The sequence below is a fragment of the Electrophorus electricus genome, chromosome 16 (assembly GCF_041902795.1).
Source record: "Electrophorus electricus isolate QZ-2024a chromosome 16, ASM4190279v1, whole genome shotgun sequence".
Taxonomy (NCBI): Eukaryota; Metazoa; Chordata; class Actinopteri; order Gymnotiformes; family Gymnotidae; genus Electrophorus; species Electrophorus electricus.
The window spans coordinates 22,215,001-22,239,695 of record NC_137512.1 but is presented as its reverse complement, the minus strand read 5'-3'; the positions used below and the strand labels follow the sequence as shown (position 1 = coordinate 22,239,695).

Here is a 24,695-nt window from a genome sequence, read left to right as displayed (position 1 = left end):
CTCAGTGCCTGGTGTGAACTTCTCTAAGGTTAAGACATTCACCTGATGGCCACATATAATTTGACACCCAAGGGTTCATTTGAGGCAGGTAGACCACACACCACACTCACACATAACACATACATACATATCTGCACCCAGGCTTAGAAAACAGCGCAAGATGGCAAAATCCTACAGCTTACTACACTGCTGTGCCTGGGTTCCGGACTGTGGGCTACGGGACCAGAGGCAGGCATAAACAAACCAGAACACACTGCGTCTCTTTGCTGGTCTGCAGGGCTGGGGCCCAGGAACTGCACAAAAGAGAAAAATGAAAGTAAAATCACAATCTCTAAACAAAGCTCAGCATTGTGTCCTCTGTTACTCGAGCCATTCCTCTCCAGCATTCCAGCACATGTGTAGGTGGAGGTTCAGAACACAGAGTCTGATGATGAGTGGAGAGATTTTAGTGATCTCCCCATGTACTTAAACACTCAAACACACACACACATAAACAAACAAACCCATGCAGTGCGTGACTGGGTAGTGATTTGTGCTGAGCTGAGTATTCTAATCAGAATCATTTTATTCCTGTATTGGTGAATAACGAGACTTTGATTCTCATTCTAAATTCTGCTACTGTGGCACCTGATTCCTGCCAGGCAGTGCCGTTCATTACAGAGTCTCTTCTGGCTAAGAAAAGGACTGCACAGGGAAAGAGAACAAGAAAAAGAAAGACAAAGGAAAAGAGATGTACAGGGGGAGGGAGGAAAAGACAGAGTTATAGCCAGGGAGAGAGAGGGAGAGAGAGAGGGAGAGAGAGAGGGAGGGAGAGAGAGAGAGAGGGAGAGAGAGATGGAGAGAGAGAGAGAGGGAGAGAGAGAGAGAGGGAGAGAGAGAGAGAGAGAGAGAGGAAGCAGAGGAAGAATCCAAGAAAGAGAAGTCTATGTGGAGAGAAGGGGTGGGGAGATGGTGGGAGTGAGAGCAGGACGTGCTTAAGCAATCGCTTTGCAGCGCTAGAGGAAGCTCTGTCTCTCGCGGTGGGCGGTTTGGAGCAGAGCCCACGGCTGTTGGGCGCGATGGCGGAGATCTCCGCGCGCCCATCGTGCTGTCTGCTCCACCTGGCTCGTGCCACACCACCAGCATGTTTAGTCTGTGCCAGCTGTCCACTCCAGGAAGACGGCAGCGATGGCGAGGTTGGTAGGCTGTGCACTGATACGGCGTCTTTGCAGCCACTGCACATTTACAATAGTATCGGAGGGAGGGGAGTGTGCCAAGCCCTACAACAGCTCTGAAAAACGAGAGAGAGAGACGTGCTCGGTGTGACATGCCGGAACTTTCTGTAGAGCAGCTTGTGCGTAGAACCAAAGAGAAACTAAAGAGGAGCAGCGTGCTCAGCGTTTGGACACATGACCACAAAACGTTCTGGGCTGACATCACATCAATGTAAATAATTCATAGGGAACTGACCAATAGGAGCAAGGGAATGGAAGGACCTTTTAATTACGATATGAATGATAGGAGCCTGAGAGAGTGTAACATGTGACATCCATTACAATGGCACTGCATGAGTGCACCTGGCAGGCAGGGGTAGGCGGAAACGAGTGGCATTTTGTGTGTGTGTGTGTGTGTGTGTGAGTTTATGCAATAGGGTACGGGAACTCAAGCTGCCACAAGACCGGAAATTGCTGGGAGTGCTAGCAAATCCTCAGCAGGGGAGGCTGTCACAGGAGCATGGTGGGGCTATAGAAACCCTTCACACAGGATTAACACACAGACCAAGTATAGCCTCAGCCTGCAAGGCTTGTTTTCACTGCCTGAAAGTCACGGAGGCTCAAACATGAACCGTGGCAATGGCATGTCCGGCTCAGAGAGCAGTCAAAAGTCCAAAACCTTACGTTGCAAATACAAATTTAAAAAATGACACAACTTACTGTCATTATGCTGAGTGCAGCCAGTGACATTCAAGTAAGAAAAGACCTACCTTGAAACGTACGGTATATTTACAGGAACCTAAGAATTTAATTCACAAAGACAGAAGAGGAAGTATTAACTCCTGTGTTGCCGACATCAAGAGACACTGAAGCGAAGCGGCAGGGTTCATTGCTCTCCGGTCGGGCAGTGGTGCGTGCCAATGAACCCCCCCCCCCCAAAATCCTGTCCCCCAAAGCTCCCTGGAAATGCCAGTCTGAGCAGGACTGAGACACCTCCCACATTGTCTGCTGATGTTTCAGCCTTGCCACGGAAACCGGTCACATGATCTCGACCTCAGGACAGGATATGCCTGAGTTACGCTTCCGTGCATGTGCAACCTCTGGCTTAGAAGTGAATGTACTCTGAGAGGTTAATGCACAACACAAAAAAAGTTCTTTGTGCTTTGATTGCTGATCAGTTAAATGGAAATCTCTTAATTAAATGCTAAGTGAACTGTAATGTGTGTGGTGGATTACTGGCTTGTCTGTGAATGGCAGGATTTCTGTGGGGTGATTGTGTGGGTCTTTGAAATTATAACCATAAAGAAAGTACAGAATGCCATGTCAGTAGGTTTGATTAGACAAAATAGCAATTTATTAATAACTTATCATTTCTTTACATTCGTAGGGTTGGAGGGAGGGCAATTGAAAAGTAGCCCCTCCCTCTTCAGAACAGGCCTTCGCTTTGAGGGAACAAGCGTCCCCTTAAAATCCATTTCAATCATTCCTCCAATAACTGAATTGCATTTCACATAATTTCCCTGAAGAGGAGAGGCATACAAATGTCTCCTGCCTTGTCAACATTTCCCAAACCTCAAATCGCACAAAAACGTGGTGCTCACCTCAAAACCTCCATCACCCCCACCTTAAAGAAAAAACAAAAAAAGGATCAAGGCGTCCTGGTTCTAGATTCAACATGAGCATGCAGCCATAGTTATGCCAACTTGGGTTTAAGGTATGCTATGAACACATACAGATACAAGTTTGAACAATACTTTCTGAATGTGCCATTTGTTATAGTTTAACCGTAAGGAGAACCAATAGCTGGTGACAGATAAGCTTATGGAGGAACTGCTCTGAGAGGTTAATGCACAACAATTGTTCTATGTACAGAAGACCTAAAGCAAAAGAACGAGGTGACCTGTGAGTATGGAAGGGGCCAAGAGAGAGGGTTGATAAAGGCTGAATTCAGCCATAAAGCAAAACAAAAGAAGAAGAAGAAGAAGAAGAAGAAGAAGAAGAAGAAGAAGAAGAAGAAGAAGAAGAAGAAGAAGAAGAAGAAGGAAGAAGAAAGAAGAAGAAGAAGAAATATATTATACACTTTTATAATCTCACAAAGCCTATTCAATTTTTGGCATTCAACTCATAGATAATATTGATCAATATTCAGTTTGTTTACATAGTTGACAAAACAGGAAATAAAAGAATGAGTACCTGCTCTTTTGCAACAGGTATACTGTGCTTAGGGCAAGGCTTACTAACGATTTTAATATACACATGTATAAACATTTTGAAAATGACTCCACGCAAACAAACTGGAGTACTCGACACTGTGCCATCATCACCGAGGGTGTCTGGTATCCCCAAAACAGGCAAGTCTTCACTGAAGACAAGGAGATCACACCCAAAAAATACGCAAAGGTGCAAGTGCTAGAAACCAACAAACAAAAACGAAACCAAAAGAAACGAGTCTCTGTATAATTTTCCAGTTCCGACGAAGTCTCTTTGGCACACCAGCCATATTGTATTTGACGTTCCGCTTTGACAGTCTTCACATGCTTGGATACGAAGATATAAAAAACAGGAACTACCTTACAGAGAGGGAGAGAGAGCCAGAGCTCAGGCTGGGTCTGCTCCCTGATCGCGCCCCCCGGAGTCCAGCGGCTGACGCTCTTCTTCGGGTAAACCACACGCCACCTAAGCGGCCCCTCGTGCCGGCGCCGTCTTGAGCCGATCGCGTCGGGGGGAAAAAAGAGAACATCGGGAACCCTCTGCCGGGTGACGAAGAAAAGAGAAGCCCACGTTTCAAATGGCTGAGCGCCTTTCTCTGAGCCAGGAGGGGCGGTCCTCACGTGGACTCCAGTGGGTCCAGCTGGAAGACATTGTGATTGGTGGGTGTGGTGAAGTAGAGGGGCTGCGACGGGGCCGACGCGCGGTTGTCGCAGGGGCTCTGCAGGCCCAGGGTGCGCTCGAAGTCCAGCAGCTGGCCCATGAAGTTGAAGTTGGGCGAGATGTTGGACTTCTTCATCTTGACAATGTCGTAGGCATCGTTCATGGAGAGGTTGAGCTTCTGCATGAGGTAGGCCACTGTGACGGTGACTGAGCGGCTGATGCCGGCCAGGCAGTGCACCAGCACGCCGCACTTCCTCCCGCGGGCCTCATCTGCACAAGGTGAACAGGGAGAGACGGGGAATGAGAAATCGTTCATTTCTGCCCTTCTAGTAAATACACAAGCAGACACACACACACACACAGCCTGTTGACAGGATGGACCCAGTGTACACTAGTTTGTCGAAAAAAAAGCCACAGTTTGTTTTCCTCTAAACAACACACTTTGTGAGCCCACAAAGCTCCCTTATAAATGTGTAATACTACATTACCCATGCTGCCTAGAGAGGGCTGTGTGTCAGAATTCATTAGACTCCCAGCTGTAACACAAAAAACCTCCTCATTCAACCAGCCCTCTGGTGCATGGCAGCAGACAGGCTGAAAACAAATCTTCCATTTTCTTTGTGGAATCTGACATGGAAGTAGGCTATTATTGCCTATCAAATGATCCTTCCGCTCACCAGCTTACCTGACAATGGCCCTATTTGGGCGTGTAAATGTAGAAGCCATGGGGGCACCCTGTCATGGCTAGCAGGATGTCAACATTCCCCTGTAAATGGGCCCCATTGTGTAGAGAAACATTGCTCTGTCCTACATTACTTTCAATGCTGCTTCCTTCCTGTTGAGCTCATGTTACATCCCCCCCCCCACCCCCAAAAAGAAAATCTCCAGTTTCATCATAAGCCTGTGTAACACAATTACACAAGGCACAACTAAACTCCACTGCTAACATAAAAGAACAGTGACATCCACTACAGTCAAACTATGGTTGGTTAGGATTTAAACAAAGACTTGCACGACTTGCTTTGTATAGACACTGTAAACTAATGTCAAGTCTGGGTTCCATCCCTACTTCTGTAGTGAAGAAAGCTATCTAATCTGAATGTCACAAGCACAGAGCTATCATGCATTTTAAAGATAACTATTATTATAGAGGTTATAACAGAAATGACCAGTGTTCTAGGCCTGGTGGCATGACACTACCTGAAACAGCCATAGTCATTTGCAATAACATCTAGAAGTACCTCTGGTCGTGTGTGTTTGATGCTTACCAATGAAGCTGATTGCCTCTGGGAAGAACTGTGAGAGATTTTGGCTCCAATGATCCGATATGGGGATTTGCTTGTACTTAAATTCCCCAGCGTTCTCGAACAGATTTGGGAGATTCGGGGTTACGTTCAGGATGTATTTGATGCCAAACTCTTCCAGAATGTCCAAGTTCGTTGAGTCTTTCGCGCAGCCCAGATAAAGATGCGGTAAGATCTCCACGGGAAACGACGGCTGGGGGTTCGAGAGGGGACTGCCGTCCGAGTCGGTGGCGCTGCTCGGCTCGCGATCGATGTCGGACTCGATGTCCGACGAGTCGGAGCTGATCCGCAGCCCTCCCAGACCCAGGACCTGGGCAGTGGGTGAACTGCTGCTGGGCGAGCCGTCGAGGTTCGTTTCGCACAATGCGGGAAACTCGGCCTGGAATTTACTGAAACCACCTGTTAAAACAAATGTTTAGAGCTATTTAATGACAAACGTCACCGTGCAGCTATCGGAGAAAATTAAGCCTTTGCTCTTGAAAAAAAGTCTTAATAATGCGCATTTCCTTAAGGCCTTCAAGGCGCGCGTTTGAACAAAAAGTAATAAACGTGACACGCGTTTGTAAAAAGAAGTCACAAACATACCTTCAAGATAGAAGGCTTTGTAACCCTCGTCTTTCATTCTCCTCAGCAGTAAGCCGAGCACGGACCCGCCGTCGACATTTTCGTTCCATTCCCTGCTGTACTCGTCGTACAGTATGATTGTATCCGTCTTGCATCTCCGCGCAAATCGCTCCCTGTCCTCCCCGTTGGACAGGAGAGACTTGATCGGCAGATTGCCTTTCTTCAGTCGCCGAAGCATAAGGCTCGGAATGGCCACATTAATGGCCGTTTCGACGTGAGACGATTCATACAATTCTTGCGCTCGGCAGTCCATCACAAGCAAACAGTCCTTGCGCGTCTCGATCTGCTCCCTCAGCCACTCTACAGTCTTGCTTATCGCCATTACCGAATCGAACTGAACGGGTTTAAACTTATCGAGCATTAGTAACTACAACGTACCGTTCTGGACACCTAAACTGGAGGGGAAGGCGTTTGGTCGGCGCGCCGAGAGAGGCCGTTGCCTTACGGTGTCCGGAGCATATGGTTCTCGCTGCTAAGGCAAAGTCCGCTGTTGAATTATTCAACGATCGAGAATTTTTTTACTAAATATTTACAGCTTTGAATTCCACGAACAATTCGAGTGCAAATGCTTTCTTTTTCGCTAAAGAGTCAAGTGCAGACTCTCTCCGCTTCCATCCATTCATGCGATCGTACTAAGAATGCCTGTGCATTTATCAATGACTCACACTAGTCAGTGAGTAAGCTGCAGCCCCTGATGTTGTCCTCCTCTTATATAACGTTCTCTCTAGGTTTCTGTGTTCGCGAAAGTCGAACTAAATATCCAGATATCTACTGACTGCAGATCAGCGGAGAATACAAAGCGCTTGGCAGCTGTATCTCCTTTCGATTTGCAGGATTTGTCCCCGACCGTCCGAGACGGAAAGCTCTTCTCTTCTCCTCTCTCTGGTTCTAAATGTGTTCTCGAGCTCTGCGAGCTAGTGAATGGACACAAGCGCGAGGCGTTTCAATGGATTACATTATGTCCGCCCGACCAATGAGAACGCGCCGAACAATCGTCGCCTTGGAAACGGGGCCGGATGGAACGGGCTGTGTTGATGAATTGTTAATAAGTTTGTCATTCACAAAAACGGAAAAGAATTTCCGCTCCGGATCAACTGAGCGCAAACAAACAGTGGAGGCGGCGCGGGTGTTTAGGATGAGGGCCCATACCTTACGCTCAGGTTCCACACGCCGTTCAGCTGCAGGCGAGCTTGAGTGCGGCTTCCTAGTTTGGGTACTGCGTGTGCTTACGAGCAGCCATTTCCCGCAAGTTATGCTAAAGAAGGAGAGAAAGAAATGTCAAAAATTATATTGGCTCAGCAATTATGCAGAATTCAAGTTTGGTGTGGTTACCAATTTTCGAAATAATTTCACTGTAATTAAGTAAGATTGTAATTCAGATAACGTTTCGTTCATCTGGAAAGTTTTGTCATTGTGCCATCGAATAATTTGATAGGAGTCAAGAGAGTTTCGATTAGATCTTGTCTCTGAAGATTCTTGTCCCAAATTATGTTTCTCTCCAGGGAATCAATAGGATATGGTAAAAGACGTAATGGCCCAATAAACACATTAGTAGAACCATTAATGCAATTCAGCGCGGGATGCGTCTTGCATTCCCTAAGTGGGAACGCGCAAGCAATTACTCCACATCGTGCAAAAGTGTCTTTTGAGCCAAGACACCTTTGTGTGTAAGTACTTAGATTTCTCAGGCATTGCATTCAGGCATTACCAGTAAGTTAAGACAATAAGACACAGAATAACGTAACTGTAAGTTTAAGACGGAGCAGATATTTAATTAATTAGGAATGGTAGGGAATATGCATGTAGTCAAATATCCTCAAATTGCATTCATTACAATACATTATTCAGAATTATTCAATCAATTATGCACTCAATACAATCACTGCAATCCTACCTCAAAAATAAATGCACTGAGATTAAACCTTCATAGGTGTCTTAAAGTTAACTTTAATGGTAATTGGGCACTCCAAGATGCTCAGGTATTTGTAAAACAATAAAAGTTTTGTCATGTTGATCAAAAATGACAAGTAAGAATTGGAGCAGAAACCATGTTCTTAGACACCCTGTCTCCAGTGGTCAGACTGCAGTCGCTTGCCCTCACCAGTCTATTTAAACCTACCATTCACATGCAGAGTGACCACAAAGGTGGCTGCAGTTGCGGGGCTTTTAACATAGGAGGCCAGGCTTTACCCAGGTCTTTTTCCCTGGGGCTCTTAGAAATGCTTCTGTGGAGTTTTGGTAGTGCTTCCAGTTTCTCTCTTTCTTTCTGGGCGTTGGCCTGCTGTCCATCCTCTGTCAGAATCAAAATCACCTTTATTTTGTCAAAAGACATTACATGTACTAGGACTTTTCTCTTGCCATTGTTTTTATAAACAGCTGAATGACATATAAATCCAGGAAGTCCTGGTCTCAAACAGGAGAGTTTCCTGTCTTCACCCGCATCAAGGCATCTGTTATGCCTGTAGATGTTACATTTAGATAAATTTAAAGAGACAGAAACATCTGCGTGAGCTATTTTGACAATAACCAAGTGTTAACCTTGGTTTTGGATTGATTAGTTGTACACTGGACTGGCTGGTATTTGGTTTAATACATGATACAGACATATTAGTGCTATTCATAGCATCTCTATTGGTATGATGAGTAGTTTTTCCCCAAAACAATGATTGGAAACATTCTTCGTAAAGAATCACACAGTGCCATAGTTATTGACCTAGGAATAGGTTTCCTGTGTACCTACTGATTTTAGGTGAATAATTATAAATTATAACCAAAACCTAATCCAGAAACAGACCTACTCTAGATTCCGGTGGGAACGGAAGGCCAGACTTTTTGGGGTGTAGTTATTAGAGCAGCAGCTCCTTTGCATAATGAACTGTTGATGTCTGTCAGCAATAGTCGCTCTGCCGCCGATCTTCCCCTGTGCTTTTCCTGCCCACTCTGTGGTGACGCCGCCTTCCCCTAGTCATGCAAGGCACTGCATAAAGTTCAGGGTGGTAGGCTGCAGGCCGTGCAGGTACATACGCAGGCAGATAGAGCGGCAACTCTCCTCATCCTGCTATTACTGCAGCTGCGCTGACGCAGTCCGACACGCCAGAGTGGAACGCTGGTGTGCTACAGTGCCACAGCTTCAACCCGCAAGACGCTCACACAAAATAAAAACACTGTCAAACGAGCATAGAGTTCCTTTAGATTCCCGTATGGCTTGTTGGGAAAATGTCTGATTGAGATCAGGTTGCTACTGTTTCCCTGCATCCAAATGCATTCAAATTACTCCAATTGTGTGTGTGTGTGTGTGTGTTTGAGTAGGGTGGAAGAAACATTACATACACACACTTCCTCAACTAGTGGCCGCCCACTGTACATCCAACACTCCCTCTTCAGGCTCCCTGCAGGCTGCCGGGTGGAGCTGCTGTATGGCGAGGCCCCGCTCAGCCAGCAGACCCCCAGCCAGCCGGGAGCCCGAGACAATGACGGCTCCGCTTTTATCACGGGGCTCCTGCTGTCTCTGCCCTGCGTCACTCCACTCTGTTGTTCTCTGCTACAGGGACGGTGGCCGTCAAAGCCCAGAGGGTGAAAGGTCACCTGTAGTGTGCTGGGTTTCACCCTGCCTCCTCCACACACACACACACACACACACACACACACACACACACACACACACACACACACACACACACACACACACACACACACACAAACGAGGGACAGGGGAAGTTCCTGTTCATTGGACACTCACTTCCTCTCACATTGCTGGCTGACTATTGTGTGGGTTTGCATGCTTGTTTCAGGTGGAAATTCTGTCCTTTGTGCGACTAGGTCAGGAGATAATATAGGCAGCTAGAGATAAAGCAGAGGTCTTAAACATGGGGCTGGAGACACTGACAGTTACTCAAAGAGGCTTTCAGCATGGGGTGTGTGTTTACTCTTAGATTTTACTGCCTGCTGCACTGCATTTGGAGTATATGGGAAGGCTGTTAGATGCCATCATTTATTAGGAAATTCCACAACAAAATGTAGTTTTGCTTGAACTTACTGATTCCAAACATTTTGGAAGCACAGCTTCATGCTGTCATTTTGATGCATATCGGAGCATTTCTAGAGGGCCGTCCCAAGCCTCACGTGTGTGTGTGTTGAAAGATGCTTGTTTGCATTCTTGCTTAGAGAGCAGTCCAGCCTGGGGCTGTGAGGTAGGTAGTGCTGGACGGAGATGGAGCCTGTATTTCTGACAGGCTAATTGAGCTTTTGGGCCGGGCGGCTAGGCGTACCATCACAGGGACATTTTCTAAATTGCATGCTTGTTGCTTTACCAAAACAGGAAGCAGAGTCCTCCAGAACACCCCAGGGAGTTCCAGAAGAAGGCGTCCCAGCAGGACTCTGCTAGGACAGCCACAAACAGGATATGCTAGGAGGGAGACAGACACTCCCCAGGCTGGACAAAGTGGCTGTTTTGAAACACAAATGTTCAGATGAGAAGGTTTACATAGGACCTGAAGTTTCCACTCACTGTCCACTATGATGTCAGAGGAAGACACTAATGGAGGGTATTGATAATGAATTAACATCTAATGCTATGACTATGAGATGAAATTTAGATACCCAAATACCTCCAGCTGTACAGTATAAAAATGGACATGGCCATTAACATAACCGCACTGAATATAAGACCGTTATCACTTCATGGGGTGTGTCTAGACCTGAAACACAAAAGCCCATTGTGCTGGTATTTCAGGACACCTTGTTTCCATAACAACTAGCAGCATTCACCTCTTTTTTAGCCTCCCTGAGCTCCTGTTCTCAGGAATGGCTCCCCTGAAACAATTCCCACTGCACTCATCACGAGACATAACACAGCCAGCACAGCAGAGCCCAGGCCTTGTGCTTCTCGCCTCCTGCACGCGTTTTCAACACATTCCTGAAGAATGATTTGGAGAGGACTGGCGGGTGTTGGCCAGGGGTTGAATAAGTCTGAAAGCTGTTGCTCTTAGAACAGCTGTTTTTATCCGCCCCCAAACACGAGTCCTGCACATCCTGAAATATGACAGGAATTTGTAAACAGGGGTGGCTGTCTGGGGTGCCTCAGGCTATCCTGGGTAATAACTGCGTGTGTGGTGGAGGTGGGGGTTGGGGGGGGGGTGGTAATTAAGGGTCGACAGGATGAGGGTTATTACATGTTGGCTGGAGGACAGTGGTGCCAGTGGCATGTAATCAGTGTCCAGTGGGTTGAGGCAGACGGGCAGTGTAGAAAGAGCGTGGCTTCCTTGTGCGCTTCTCAAAAGGGTCCCCCAGCTCCAAGCTGAAGCAGACAAGGAGAGGTGGACTCCCGCGGGCCTCCTGCCAATCCCTCTCAGGATCTCCCAGTGCATTTCAGCGCGATGCATTCAACACAAGCGAAATACGCCGGAGTTCTGCGCGGCTCCCTCCAAATGCAATGGGCAAACAGGGCCACTGCACCACGGCTTGGCCCGATTCCCATGTCTACAGACAGCCCATGTGCATCAGGGATCATTCAGAACTGAGTGGAGCAAAGACAAAAAGTCAGCATGTCAGAACATGTAATTATGTTCCTGGTGCCTTATGCTGTGCCATTGTAGGGAATATCGTCTTTGCGGAAAAGGTGCTTTTCAAAGTAACACTGAAGAACTGCGATAAACATGTAGATTGCAAGGGTTTAAACGGACGTCTCAGCTGAACCTATAGCCTTTACAAAACTCGACTCACACTTTCTTAGCTTCTGTGAAATAAGCGTTTTCTGATAATCAGACTCAGAGCTGCTCAAGCTGTGAGCGTACAGCTTGCGCTGTTGGACCACCCACTGGAGCAGATGCAACATGCCCATTTTTAGCCAGGTAGAGCCTGTGAGCTCCGGCCTGTTATGTCACCGCCTGCCTAATTCTCGGCAGTTTCTCAAACAAGGCGCGAGTGTTATTTCACTCTGTGCTTGAGGCAGCCGATTGGCCAGAGGGTTCAGACCCGGGACCACGGTGGCCTGTCGAGACATTCACCACACTCCCCTTTCTTCTCCTTCAAGGGGTCTTGGTCACAAAGACATCCTGTGCTGGTGTATAGGGATGCAAAGGTAGGCAGGCTACATGTTATCATCTGGAGAACTCTCTGGGAGGACCACCCACTAGGTTATTGGTGATTGAAAGCCTTCAATGGGGGCATTGTTTTGGTCCTTAGAGAAATAATCAGATATTTGATTTATCCAAATCAAGATCTCTTCAAACAATTAGGAAAGAAAGGTTTCTAACAAACAAATGAGTCGCCAGATCCTGAGATCCAGAGTCTGGAGACACGCATCATTTATTTTTTAGAAAGTGAAGTGCATTCAGGTCTGGAAAAGAAGTGCCCTCCGAGGTCAGAAGGTTGGAATTAAGTGGTAGAAAAATCCTCAGTTCAGTGGACATTCGCTACTAAACCCTGAGGGGTGCAGAGCTTTGGTTTGTACATTTGTTCTACTGGCTCGAGCACAAAACATCTCCTGACCACAGAAGGGAATGAGCGATGGTGGAAGCTGTGTTAATCACAGAGGCTGAGGTTGAACTGCTGCCAGCTGGCACGCATCCAGACCGCTCCACTCAGTCTACAGCAATGCGTGAGCGTGCATGTCAAGCACCGTCCAGGTCAGGTGGAGCTGCGTTATACCGAGCGGAGGAGAACAGATGGGATTCAATCAAAACGCCTGTCTTTTGCCCTCCAGCTTTAGACACCAAGAGGTGCCAGGCAGAGACCGAGATCTTGAGTTTTTTGGGGTGTTTTTGGAAAGATCTGGAAGAAACGACCCTTTCCGTCTCCGTCATCAACATTTCTGGGCTTGTACCACACACAGAGACAGCGAGTCTGTGTATAACTGTCGGTTTTCCCAAAAACCCCCACTAAGGACACCACGGAAGACACAGCACCAGTTGTACGTTTCTGACTGCCCACTTACAGAAAAAAAGACTTATGCCCCTTTAGAACAGAAGGTCTGGGACAGAAGAGCCTCTCTCCTGGTAAACATCATTAGGGGATCAGTGTTTCACTGGCTCAGAGCGACACTGGCTGGAGAGCCGCCTGCCGTGGTGAAACCTTCGCGTCTGCATGCAGTCGTCCAATCAGGCGCGTGCACGGCCACCCTGCTCTCGTGCGCAGCAGCATTTTAAAGATTAGAAAACAGTTCTAATCCTTCTTAGCACAAAAGCACTTGGGTGAAAAGTGTCACCCGACAGCAAGCAAGAACTACGTCAATTTCAGCAGCACTTCCTGTAGGGGCCATTACTCAATTAAAGTTTTTCTGTGCAAAACCGAAGTCTAAACTCAATTAAACAGATGCTGACAGGAAGATCTGGAGTGCTTCACTCTGATCTTTAGCTGTTGGTCACGCATTTATTAATTTTTTTTAAATATGAAAACATTATGCTGATTCCTAACAGGAAGTTTTGAGTTTTTTTTTTTTTGTTGTTTAGATTTTTGTCAGGAACCAGAACAGGATGATAAGGTTATGTGAAAGGCTAACATAAATTAGCTTTTGTTTTTGAGAACAAGTCCCTTCCTGGCGTCAGATTAAGAGAGTTCATAGCAGTTCCTTCACGTCCTGTGAGGGGAAGAGACAGCCAGTAAGGGCATGCACTCCCAGCATGACTCAATCATCTGAGGAGCCGCGGCATCAGCCAGAACACCACTGGAGACCCACTCCCACTTTACACCACTAGCGCACTTACGGCTTTTCCTAGAGGTCAATAATCAAACACCGGAGATTGTTTCCTTCATTATAATTCATGAACGATCCCACTGTACTTAACCACAGTTTAAAATATCCGATGTTAAAAAAAAAAAAGAGCCTTGCCATTGCTTATTGAGTTGAGCGAAGCCTCCGAGTGTGAGGCAGCAGGCTAACAGGCTATGGGCTCGCTGTAAGCCACCAGGTGCTACAACAAGGGCAGCCTGATGAGCCTGATGACATGAGACCTTCTCCCACATGCACCTCCACCTCCCAAGGCTTTTCGCTCCCCTTATCCTCTTTTCTCTCTGTATTCCTCCTCTTGACTTGCTCAGCCCATTTTCTCCCCCTCTTTTCGGGGGAGAAAGCTGACAGATGGGTGGGGGATATCTTCCGGTGGTAGTGGGACTTCGAGGAGTGGCTAATCTGATAGAATAACAGCATTTGGCAGGTATAACCATACCTCACCCCTAGCCTGCCAGACTCTCTCTCTCTCTGTCCCATATACACATGCACACCAGAGGAAATGACTGATTAAAGGGGCAGAGAATTTGGGCATTTTGCTGAAAGCACCTGGTAAGGATTAGAGACAAGGGCAAACACATGCACAAACACACGCACGCACATGTACACACACTCACACACAGACACACTCGTGCAAAGCCCTCTGTTCTCTGGGACACTGCTTTGTTGGCGGTTCTTGGGATTACTGGGGTTTTCTAATTACACACCCGTGCAGCAGTGTGGCTAGTGACCACTCGCTTACACAAAACCTACCAGGCAGGAAGAGGACATGACATCACTGAACTAAGCCCTTATTATCCTCTTCAGAGTGTCATACAAAACATTAAGTAACTTAACTGAAGCTCTAGTACTCAGCACAGGGGCTGGTGCAACTTGAATACCCATACTATTATCACAACAAAATATGTAACTATTGAAAGGTTTTGCTTGCGTGGGAGTGTGCGTTTACAATTTAAAATGAGGAGCTAAATAATGTGTCAGTCTCACTATGGATGGTAAGTTTGACTTTGCACAAGATTTGGCAAGCGGCAGTTGAGAAGCCCATAAAAGCACATCTCCAGCAGGAAAGGAAGTGACTCACTCAGGTGGAATGGGTTCAGGAGGAAGCCGTCTGTCAATCACAGAGAACCCATCAGAACATTGCTCTTCAAGACAACACTTTAAAACTCCTAATACTGGGTGCAGTATTTGAATTAATTTTATTTTAATTTATACTAAATGTTTTGCAGTATTAAATAAGAATGTCAAAAAAACCAACAACAAAAAACCCCCAAACAACAAAAAACTACAGCTAAAGTAGGAGAAATTGCTAAACAGAGACATATGTTCAAGACAACAAACCTGTGACCTTCCTAACTCAACAGCAGACTCGAGCCCTTGACTCGCTCAATCCACTTGGAGCAGACGGCAGAGTTGGAGGCAGGGGGGTGTACAGGCCTGTGTCTCACGGTGACGCTCTCGTCTCCGCCACAAAGCACCAGCTCTTTGGGCCTACCCCTCACAAGATCCGTCAGGGGGCCTCTTAATCTGAGGCGAGGGCTGAGGGGATGGGGGATCACGTGGCCCCTCCACCTGGCAGACCCAGGTCCCATCGCCCCTCAGTAGTCAACAGGAAACAGGCCTGAAGTCCAGCTTAGGCAGAATTCATTAGGCTTAGAGATGCTGGAGACAGCACGTGATACGAGGGCACCTGATGGAGCAGGCACGTGTACTCGGAGCTGGGAGGAGCATCTGTGACACGGTCACGTGCGCGTGCAGGCACCACAGGTGGAATGAAGCAAAAGAACATTAGAGCACTGTCCCTATGCAAACTAAGGACCTTATACCGTGCACCACGTAAAAATGCGCAAATAAATATAATGCCAAATTCTTGTAGTGTATTGCTGCATTTTAGCAGAGGGCAGCACAGGAGCTGGGCAGTTGCTGTGACGAGTTTCGATGGGCAGCGTGGCCGGCGTTGGCCTGCATTTCTTTGGGGAAGGCAGAGTGCAGAGTGGCAGTGAGTACAGCCACCCACCCACCAGATGGCTCCTTCAAGAAGCACCATCTCTCCAGCTGCTGTCTGTCCCATCAGGAGTCCCTCCGGTGATTCAGATGCAAGGCCCCTTCCAGAGACTGCACTCACACCAGCATACAGCACAGATAACAACTACAGCTGCTCGGCATTGGCCGGAATTCTGCAGTTCACCACTTTCCATGCACCTCTGCAACCCTTCTGATCTGTAATACTCTCAGATGAAAGGTGGTTCTCACACAGGTTGTGGAGAGATTGGAAGGATGTTGGGGCCTCGTGGCCACCCCTGGAAGTTTCTCTTTCCCGTTAAAGCCCATTCCCACAAGGAAAAGGCGTGGAGTTCCACGTTATCAACAGCCCATTAACACACTTCCTCTTTCAGTACAAAGGAAACGATGCAGACAGAAAGAAGGAAGATATCCATGAAAAACGGAAGCTCGCGAGAGCATGCGCAAAAACTGGACTGGAGAGAAAGGCCAAAAAAGAGCACAGCTCACTTTAAAAGTTTTGAGCAGTGTCCGTTCACACTTTAATGCTCAATATTTGCAAATCAATTTGAGAGTCCCTTAGAAGTCATTTTTGAACACTGCAGTCAATCTAAACATTCATTCATGCCAGAGCTTCACACTCAAAAGCGATGCTCCCAGCCCTATTAACACCCTTGTTGGAACACTGCACGGGGGAAAAAAAAAAACCAGACTTCAGAAAGAAGGTAACTGCTGCGAGACAATGTATAACAAAGACACATGCAGGCCCAAAAGCGCAACATCCCTCGTCATTAATCCCTTTCTGCTCAAAATGTTACGTGCAGCTGTGATGTGGTCATACCTAAAAGCATTGTGGGCCAGACATCTCTCCTTTCAGGAAGCAAAACAGGCTCTTAGTGTTATCCAATCAAAGGAAACCCCCAAGATGCTCGGGGTCAAAGGATTTGCTATGGCCCGTGCAAGTGTTCCGCTTCAAACGCAGCCAGACTTGGAATGGCAAAGCAGGAGATAAGAGGCCAGAGATTTGGTAGCAGATGGGACAGGCTTGTTTCAAACACACACAGAGCTGGTGTTGAGTGAGGATGACGTTCAGACAGACACTAAAGAGGGATCAGGGCTCTCACCTTCTCCATCCCCAGGCATGGTGCTTTGTGATTTTGTATTTAAAATAAAATCTATTGATGGCAAGACATAAATCAATTGCAAATACTAGATTCATCAACCAATATATCAGTAATGCTGTTTTTATTTAATTCAGAGTCAGTATGGTCTTTATCCACAGGTTAGCAAATACTAATGCTGCAATTACATTTACAAAAAGAAAAAAAAAAAGAAAAAAAAAGAGACAAACTAGGTTAAATCGTTGACTTGACATCAAATGTCAATTCTAGAGGCAAAAAAAAGGTTTGCAGACACTGCCAGATTGTGCCAACCTGCCCTTTTTAGCTTAACCGTTGTGTGTGTGTGTACATGGGTTGCTTATCTGATGCCTCCTGTTCCCCAGCTCCACTCAGCTCCACCTCAGCTGCAGCCGGAGCCCGGAGCCGACCTGCAGCTCTCACAGGTGGATACACGGCTTTCGGCTTCTTTTTTCCACGTCGTCTATTTTTGTTTACTGAGGGAATCTTTCAACACTTTCCCTTCTAAAAGCCACAAGCACCTGAGCGTGTCCGCTGTGTGCAGGTGTCAGTGCAGAGAGACTGAATGCTACCTTTGTCCTGTTCCTTTCCGCTGCATGGTTTCTGAAGCGCTCACACACACAGTCACACACGTGCACCCAGTTTCTCCTTTTTCTCTCGTTCTCACACACACAGTTTATCTCTTCTCCCTCCAGGCCTGGAGGTTTAGAGGGGATTTCCTTAAAGTAATGCTGAGTTTTAGTGCCAGGCAGCCTTGATAAGAGGAGACTTATATGCATGACAACTACAGCAAGCAACATGTTATACAAAAAAAAAAAAAAGGTTCGTGAGAACTACCTGTAAAGTGGTCGCCATTCCCCTAACCGGTATAAACAAAGAGTTTACATTTGTGTAACTGCATCTGTGTGTGTGTGTGTGTGTGTGTGTGTGTGTGTGTGTGTGTGTGTGTGTGTGTGTGTGTGTGTGTGTATGCATACACTTTAAATACATGTACCCTAGTTACTGCTCAGAAGAGCCTCGTTCAGTTCAAAGAGGTAAGGAGCAAGGACTCTGTGCCTCTGCCCTGGAGGTCGAGGCACACCTGCTTTGCGTGTCTGTGTGTAAGGAAGCACTCGAGGGGCTGGTGGGGGGCATCAGAAAGACAAGAGGCATGTGTTGAGTGTTTGTTCTTATGTTAAGCCTGCAGAGCCGAACTGCAAAGACTCTTTGATCGGGGCATACCGGAAAACAGGTCAACTGGCACATCAGAGCAGCTCCAATGTTCCAGTGACTTACATTAAAAAAATGCATATTCATGCATTTTATTTTAATAGGCCCAAATCATTTTCACCATATCTTACTGTTGTATTTATCTTTTAAAGAGGACCACATGTGCATACTTCATAAATTATGTTTTGTGTGTTTTGTTTTTCTAGTGATCTAACTTTTGTTTTTGAGTCCCTGGGCCAGTGCTGTAATGCTCTGTGAGAGGGAGGTGGAGAGCCACTGGGCACCAGTACAGGGAAGGATGTGGTACCCAAAGCAAACACTGGCCGCTGGGCCCTCAGTGCTCCTTCTCACTCCACTTATGCCTGATCTCCAGCCAAAAGGAACGCCACGCGGCTACAGGAGAGTCAACATGAACAAGAGTCTCCGAGGACAGCGGCCCAGGCCTACCCACAACTGCATGCATGCACGCACGCACACACTCGTACACAAATAGCATTACTACCCATTCACAATAGTCTTTATTTTTGTATAAATATTTGTGATGAAACACAGTCAGACAGAGACATGAGGACAGTGAGTGAAAGAGCAGGGGAATAGCTAGAGAGCAAGAGAGGTGTTGCTCCATCTCCTTGAGTGTCTTTAGAGAGGCTGTCCTGAAGAATGCAGCCCCTCACTGCTGTCAAAACAAGGCCGGGATGTTTTGTTAGCTGCAGCTGTCTCCTCCACAGGGACTTAATGAATTTCTGGAATAGACTGCTGCAAGATCCCTCAAATCCCCCCCACCCCTCTCCTCCCCCTACCCTGCTCTACTTTCAGTCCCCTCTGTTTCTTTACTCAGTGTTTTGATTTAATTCTCTTTGGACTGGTACAAAGACCCCAGGGTTGAGAGGAGACCAAAGGGTCAAGAGTCAGGCCTGTTGGGGCAGAGGGGGGTTAGTAAACCCTACAGTCAGTGATCACCGAAGCTGGGGCAATCGTGTCAGCTGAAGGGCTTTGGGCAGCAGGGAAGCCTAGATGGCTGGCCCCTCCACGCGGCTCGCCTCGTGGGTCTGGCCTGCCCGCAGTGCCTCCTGTTGAATGAGAACCTGGTTTTCAAGACACTCCTTCAGCTTGTCTTCTGTGAGGGTGAGACGCTCTTCCAGGACAGCCACTGTCTGAGGTATGAACAGAGAGCGTCAGGGCAGGCACCAGTACTTCCTGCTACACAAAGACTGCTTACAGAAAAAACGTGCGACCGTGCCCACCGTCTCCTTAGTGACGGAATGATGAGCTTCGTTACAGCATGCACTAAACCGACCTCTGTCCACACAGCCACTTCAAAACGCCCCAGTCGTTCTCGTGATGCAGAGCAGAAGCCGGCACCGCTCACCTGAGTCAGGACATCCAGCTGGTGAACGATGTGTTCCAGGGTGCTCCTGACCGCCCCCGGGAGCTCCGAGTGCTCCCCCGGCAGGTGTGTCAGCCCTGGGCCTTCCTCTTCGCACTCCTCCTGCTCCATCTCCTGCTGCAGGTGAGTAAAGCGGGTGCTGGCGCTGGCGTGGCCTCTGAAGCCTGCGGGCCCATCCTCATGCCCTCTCGCGGCCTTTATGAAAACACAGTGGAGAGGAAAGTGTGGTATGGAATATGAGCGCCACAAACCAAGAAACGGTGCCAAAAAATACATAGGTCAGTGTTTTATGTCCCAACTAATCATTTAATCAAATAATAGAGTGCTCTCTGCTTCTAGTCAACATCCAAACACCTGCCACCTCGCACTGTTTTACTGAAGCTCCACTGCCTCTGGGAACCTGGCAGCCCCGTGTCAGTGTGTGGGGCCTCTGATTCCCTGGCCATGCTGGGACTCGCCTCTTCACCAGAATGGGCAAGGGGGAGGGGGAGGGTCCACACATTCCTGCTCTAATGCAGGAAGAAAATCGATTGTGGCCCCTGGCTTCCTGTGTCGCGTCATGACTTCAAAGGCCAGGCCGGAGAGAGACAGCAGCGTGGCCAGGGAGGGGAGGAGTGGAGTCAGGAGGGGAGTGGAACAAAGCAGCCAGTGTGCAGGAGAGGCAGCTTACGGGGTTCCCTCCTGCCCTCACTGAGAAACATCTGGGAAACATCTGTCCACTTATTCCATAAGTCCTTCTCCAGATCTAGCTGCTTTTTCAGGAGGCTTTTTTCTTTTGTTGTTGATGTGTTTTTTACCCCCCCTTCACTTCACCCCTGACTGCAGTGGGGCGGAAGGTGGCGTGGAGAATGGGGTCTGGCTGGCTGCCGGACAAACAGCCGTCAGAGAGGGGCTGTCTGTACAGGCCTCGCTTGGAAGACCGGCCTGAGTGTATGCGAATCGCTGCCACCAAAATCAAGTAAGTTTAACACAATGACTACTTCATAAGATCAGGTCATTTGTTTTATGCAAGTGAGTCCTTTTGGAGCATTTTAAAATCTGTAAAAATATGCCACATTCAAACCATAAAATCTTCTTAAATCATTGCTCTCTCTGTACACTGAGCATCAGATTAGCTCCTTATACAGAAGCATCTGCAAAAGGTGCTTAAAAAAGTCACTTTTAAATTTTTTGTCCAAACCGTGCAAGAACATTCTTGGATGAAACAATTCCATCTCCAGACTTGCTCGTGGTCAGTTATGCTAACCCATGAACAGGGGCCAAACTTTTAATTTAATTTAATTTAATTGTTTTTTTGTTTTTTTAACCACACCCACCCACCCACCCACCCCAACACACCCACACCCTCCAACTATCAACTGCCAGAAGCGCTTTGAATTAGCAGTATGAATGTTCAAATATGGTGGTGCGAATGAGTACAGAACACCATATATAGTCAAATGATGGTGTGACCCTGGCAGTCTGTTCAGAGGGTCTGAAGTGGGCACAGGTGGGTCATTACAGGCTGGATGTTTTCCTGCAGCTCCAAGGCCAGACCCACTGCCATTCTCCTGGCCAAGCTGTAATTTATGTCAACAGGCTCGCCAGCTGCTAAACAGGTACTTGGTTTCCACTGAGCCAGCGGGAATATTTATGAGCTCCTCCAGCCATGCAGAAAAGCCCCGATGAGCCTTTGAAATATCAGCCAGTTCCCCATGCTACACCCCAGAAATGGAATGTTTTGTCTCAACGGCAGGAAAGATCAGAGCCACGGTAGACATTGTGTCCTCTCCGAGCCCCATTAACAAAACAAAGCCTGGCGTCACGTGCCTCCTCACCACTATGTCCTCCTGACACCATTGCCGAAATCTGGTGGATTCAGCACCCGTGTGTGAAGGCAAAACCTGACAGTGCTCTGGGCAATGGCTCGATCATCAGAGGTTGTGCATTTCATGACTGCAACATCAACAGTCGCAGCTACCGGCAGTTAAGTTGTGTTATAACTCTAAGCTATGCACTTAGTGTGGGATTCAAAGTGTCAAGATATTTTCATACTTCCATATCATCTAACCAACATCATTGCTAACAATCGTGATGCAGTTTGACGAAACTGCTCGTGTGGATGCAGAGCTAAGTAACAGTGCACTAAAGCAGGAACCCCCTCAACCCCCTCCTCTCTGACGACTCAAACACATTAAGCGATTATGAGTGCAGCGCTGCCTGTCTTGTGATGGTAGACAAGAACATTTCCTTGTCACAGGATGCCATGTAATGCCATTAAAGTGAGCGCTCCCAGTACAAGGAAATCCTTATTGAAATCAAAGGAGGCATTAGCTTTTGACCTCTGCCCACTCTCTCATCCGCCACCACCATCTCCTGTTCACTCCCTCTCTCTCCTCCCATCTCCTCCACACAGATCAAAGTCTGATTTCCGCCATGTAGAGTACCTGCTGAAGGGAACATAATGGAGTTAAAGCTCATCTCTGGCTCCGCTTACCACTCTGATTAGGTTTCTTAGGCGCACACACACAGCCTGCACTTCCTGTCCCATTCAAAGCGGATCATATCAAATCAGCCCTGCTTTGACTTGCACTGAACAGGCGTGTTCCATATCTTTTATCCAGCTGGGTTGCAGAAGAGCTAAACAGGAAGTATCGAGATGGTATCGAGCCAGGTGGTACAGCAAGGTACGGACTGCCCAGCCACGCCCAAGCGCAGACAGAGTTCCGGATCCACGTCCTGTTGGGCTTTGTAAGACGCTCAACAGCATGACCTTAAAAAGAAGTCATTTTCATGGTCATTTGGATGTTCGACAGTCAATGCCACTGCCATAGTACTAAAAGCATGTCACACTACAGGAGCACAGGCTGGCTTCACAGATATTTTGGTGAGCTGTGCTCACAAAAGCAGACTGCCCAGAGATGACCGGGGACGCTGGCGGGAGCTGTGGAAATGTGAAGCCAACACTTGTCGCTTTGAATGTAGGCCATTTCCTGTCAGGGGACAGGAGCCCCAGCTGCCTGACACTGCTTCCTGAGACTCAGGGCCAGGGAATATCGAGCCCAGTGCACAAGCATGCTCAGCATTCAGCAATACCACGGCTCGGAACACAGAATTTCCATTCAGACTCCACACCGGAAAAAAAAGTCAGGGAAGAAAAAAAAAAAAAAAAGTCTTCCGCCAAAACCACCTTTCTCTCTCTCTCTCTCTCACCAACATTCCTTTCCTCCAGAAATCTCTCTCTCCCCCTCTCTGTCGGCTGGTCTGTCTGTCTGTCTGTCTCCCTCTCTGCCACTACTCACCCGCCCACACTGGCTCCATGGCAGATAAATATCCGCTTCCACCAGATGCCATAAAAACAGCACCATTTTATAACCAGCTTTGTGATTTAGAGGTTAGATCATATTTGGACTGGGATTAGCGTGTGTGGAACTGGTTATCAGCGGAACTGGTAATCGAGCAGGTACAGCAATAAAACCTGCAGAGCGATGGCAGTGTGCAGGTGGACAAAGTGTTCCCTTCTCTCTCTCGCTCACTCTCTCAACCCTGGTCAGCTTGTGTCCAGCTGTGTTATATTATCAGTTCCCTTCACCTAATGAAAGACAAGGCCACAGGATATGATAACTACTCTCTTATGCAAACCAGTCTGCAGTACCAACAAACTGCTTACTCAAGAGACACCACTGACAGATTGATCAGGAAATGCATGATACTGTCAGGAAAGGAAGGGCAGATAATGCCCGATATTAGCCGGCGGATTAACTCGGAATGCCTCACTGGAGGAACATGGGGATTCCTCTGTGGAAATGGGCACAGGCAAAAGCTACATTCTGACCCAATTGCTGTCTGAAGCGCAGTCCGTCACCAAGATCCCACAGAGCGGATGAGTCATCAGCCGAGAACGAGCACACACACACCCCTCCAAATACTCAGAAAGCTGTTTGGACTGCCCGTGATCATCTCAGTCACAGAAACTCTACACTTCTAGCTTATGCACAACCAAAGTGTCTGTAACGCTTAAGTGTGCCCGCTGCACGCTGGTGCAGACGGGGCTGTACTCAACCATTTCGCCCATAAACAGCACACGCGCAGCCTAGCTGCCTCACACCGTGTGCGTTTGTAGCATGCTGCAGGCCAACCTGCACACAAAGCCTTCTAGTGCCTTTCTCCTCAGAGCCTGAGTCAACACTACACCAAACTAATGTGCAAATGCAGCATTAAACAACCTGGCGAGAGACGGCACAGCGCCCCTCGCACCTGCTCGCAGTGCTCGACGTGCCGGCTGTAGCCGGCGCGTTCCGGTGGCGCACTAGCGGGCTGGAACCTGGCCTGCCAGGAAGGCCTGAACATCTCTGGCTGGCTTCCAAAGGAAATTCAGCTCCTTATATAACACATCAGGGGAGATGAGTCATCCCAGGAAATGTGGGGCTTAAGCCTCCCGAGTGTGCAGTATCAGAACGGAGCCGACGAGTCAAAGGCGCGGGGCCGAGCTTCCGACATTTATACGCCCTTGAGCGAAAGGTTAGAAGACGGTACAGCAGGAAACGAGCAAAAACATGGAGCTCAGTGGCTCCGGCCTGACTCAGCGCCGGGCTCTCGCCGTACTGCAGAAAACAAACTGTGAGAAGCCAAAGAGAAAATGTCTCCCACAGAGGGATGCAGAAGGCCAGGGCCTGTGACCATGGCGATGTGTTGCCGGCCGAGATGAGAACCAGGGAGGCAGCGGCACACGGGGGCTGCTTTGCGCTGCGCCAGTGCAAACATGGAACGGTGGAAGGACGCAGGAGGACGAGATGGAGAGATGGGAGAGGAAGGTTCCGTCTAGACGGCGTCTGTGCGAGCTTTATGGGCCAGACGGCAGGTGCATTCACCTCCCGTGGCAGATACAAATTAGCAGCAGGCACGCCAGCCACAGCGCTTCAGAACAGGAAGCCATTACCGCTGCATTAGGCAGCAGATACGAGGCAGGAAATTAAATCCGGCCGTCTTTGAGAAAGCGATGTCACCGCGCCGCCGGCGGGTAACTGATCGCCCGGTGGCTTCCTCCAGCTAGCACGCGGACGCGGCGGGAGGTCAGCGGGGGACAGAGCAGCCGCGCGGTTGAGGGCTGGACGTGAGGCGCTGTGGCGTTACAGGGCTAATGAAACCCTAGAGCAGGTGGCTGTAGGAACTTGACTGGCCACCCCTGCTAGACTGCTGAGGAAGAGCAAGCTAGGCCAGACTGGAAGGGAGAGATTTTCCAGGCTCTTTAGCACACTTGCC

The 24,695-nt window shown here is 48.1% G+C and overlaps 2 protein-coding genes across 3 annotated transcripts in view; both read right to left on the bottom strand.

The window, feature by feature from the left end:
- Positions 1-547: 547 nt before the first annotated feature.
- Positions 548-6,933, bottom strand: dusp6 (dual specificity phosphatase 6). Of its 2 annotated transcripts, XR_014117619.1 has the most exons (4): positions 5,954-6,933; positions 5,333-5,767; positions 3,764-4,334; positions 548-1,270 (listed from the first exon to the last, which is right to left on the bottom strand). XR_014117619.1 is itself a non-coding variant. In XM_027022252.3 (3 exons), the coding sequence occupies exons 1-3, from the start codon at positions 6,351-6,353 to the stop codon at positions 4,021-4,023; spliced, it is 1,149 nt and encodes a 382-aa protein (XP_026878053.1). In that variant the 5' UTR covers positions 6,354-6,933; the 3' UTR covers positions 2,521-4,020. The 2 variants fall into 2 exon arrangements, 1 of the variants encoding a protein (XP_026878053.1); XM_027022252.3 differs by lacking the exon at positions 548-1,270 and having other exon boundaries at positions 2,521-4,334.
- An 11,633-nt stretch (positions 6,934-18,566) lies between these two features.
- The window catches only part of poc1b (POC1 centriolar protein B), a 26,291-nt gene continuing 20,162 nt past the window's right edge, over positions 18,567-24,695 (bottom strand). The window contains exons 12-13 of the mRNA XM_027022256.3: positions 19,437-19,649; positions 18,567-19,221 (exon numbers count right to left, since the gene is read on the bottom strand). Of these exons, the coding sequence (XP_026878057.3) occupies positions 19,078-19,221; positions 19,437-19,649 (357 nt within the window). The 3' untranslated portion in view covers positions 18,567-19,077. The remainder of the gene's footprint in view (positions 19,222-19,436; positions 19,650-24,695) is intronic.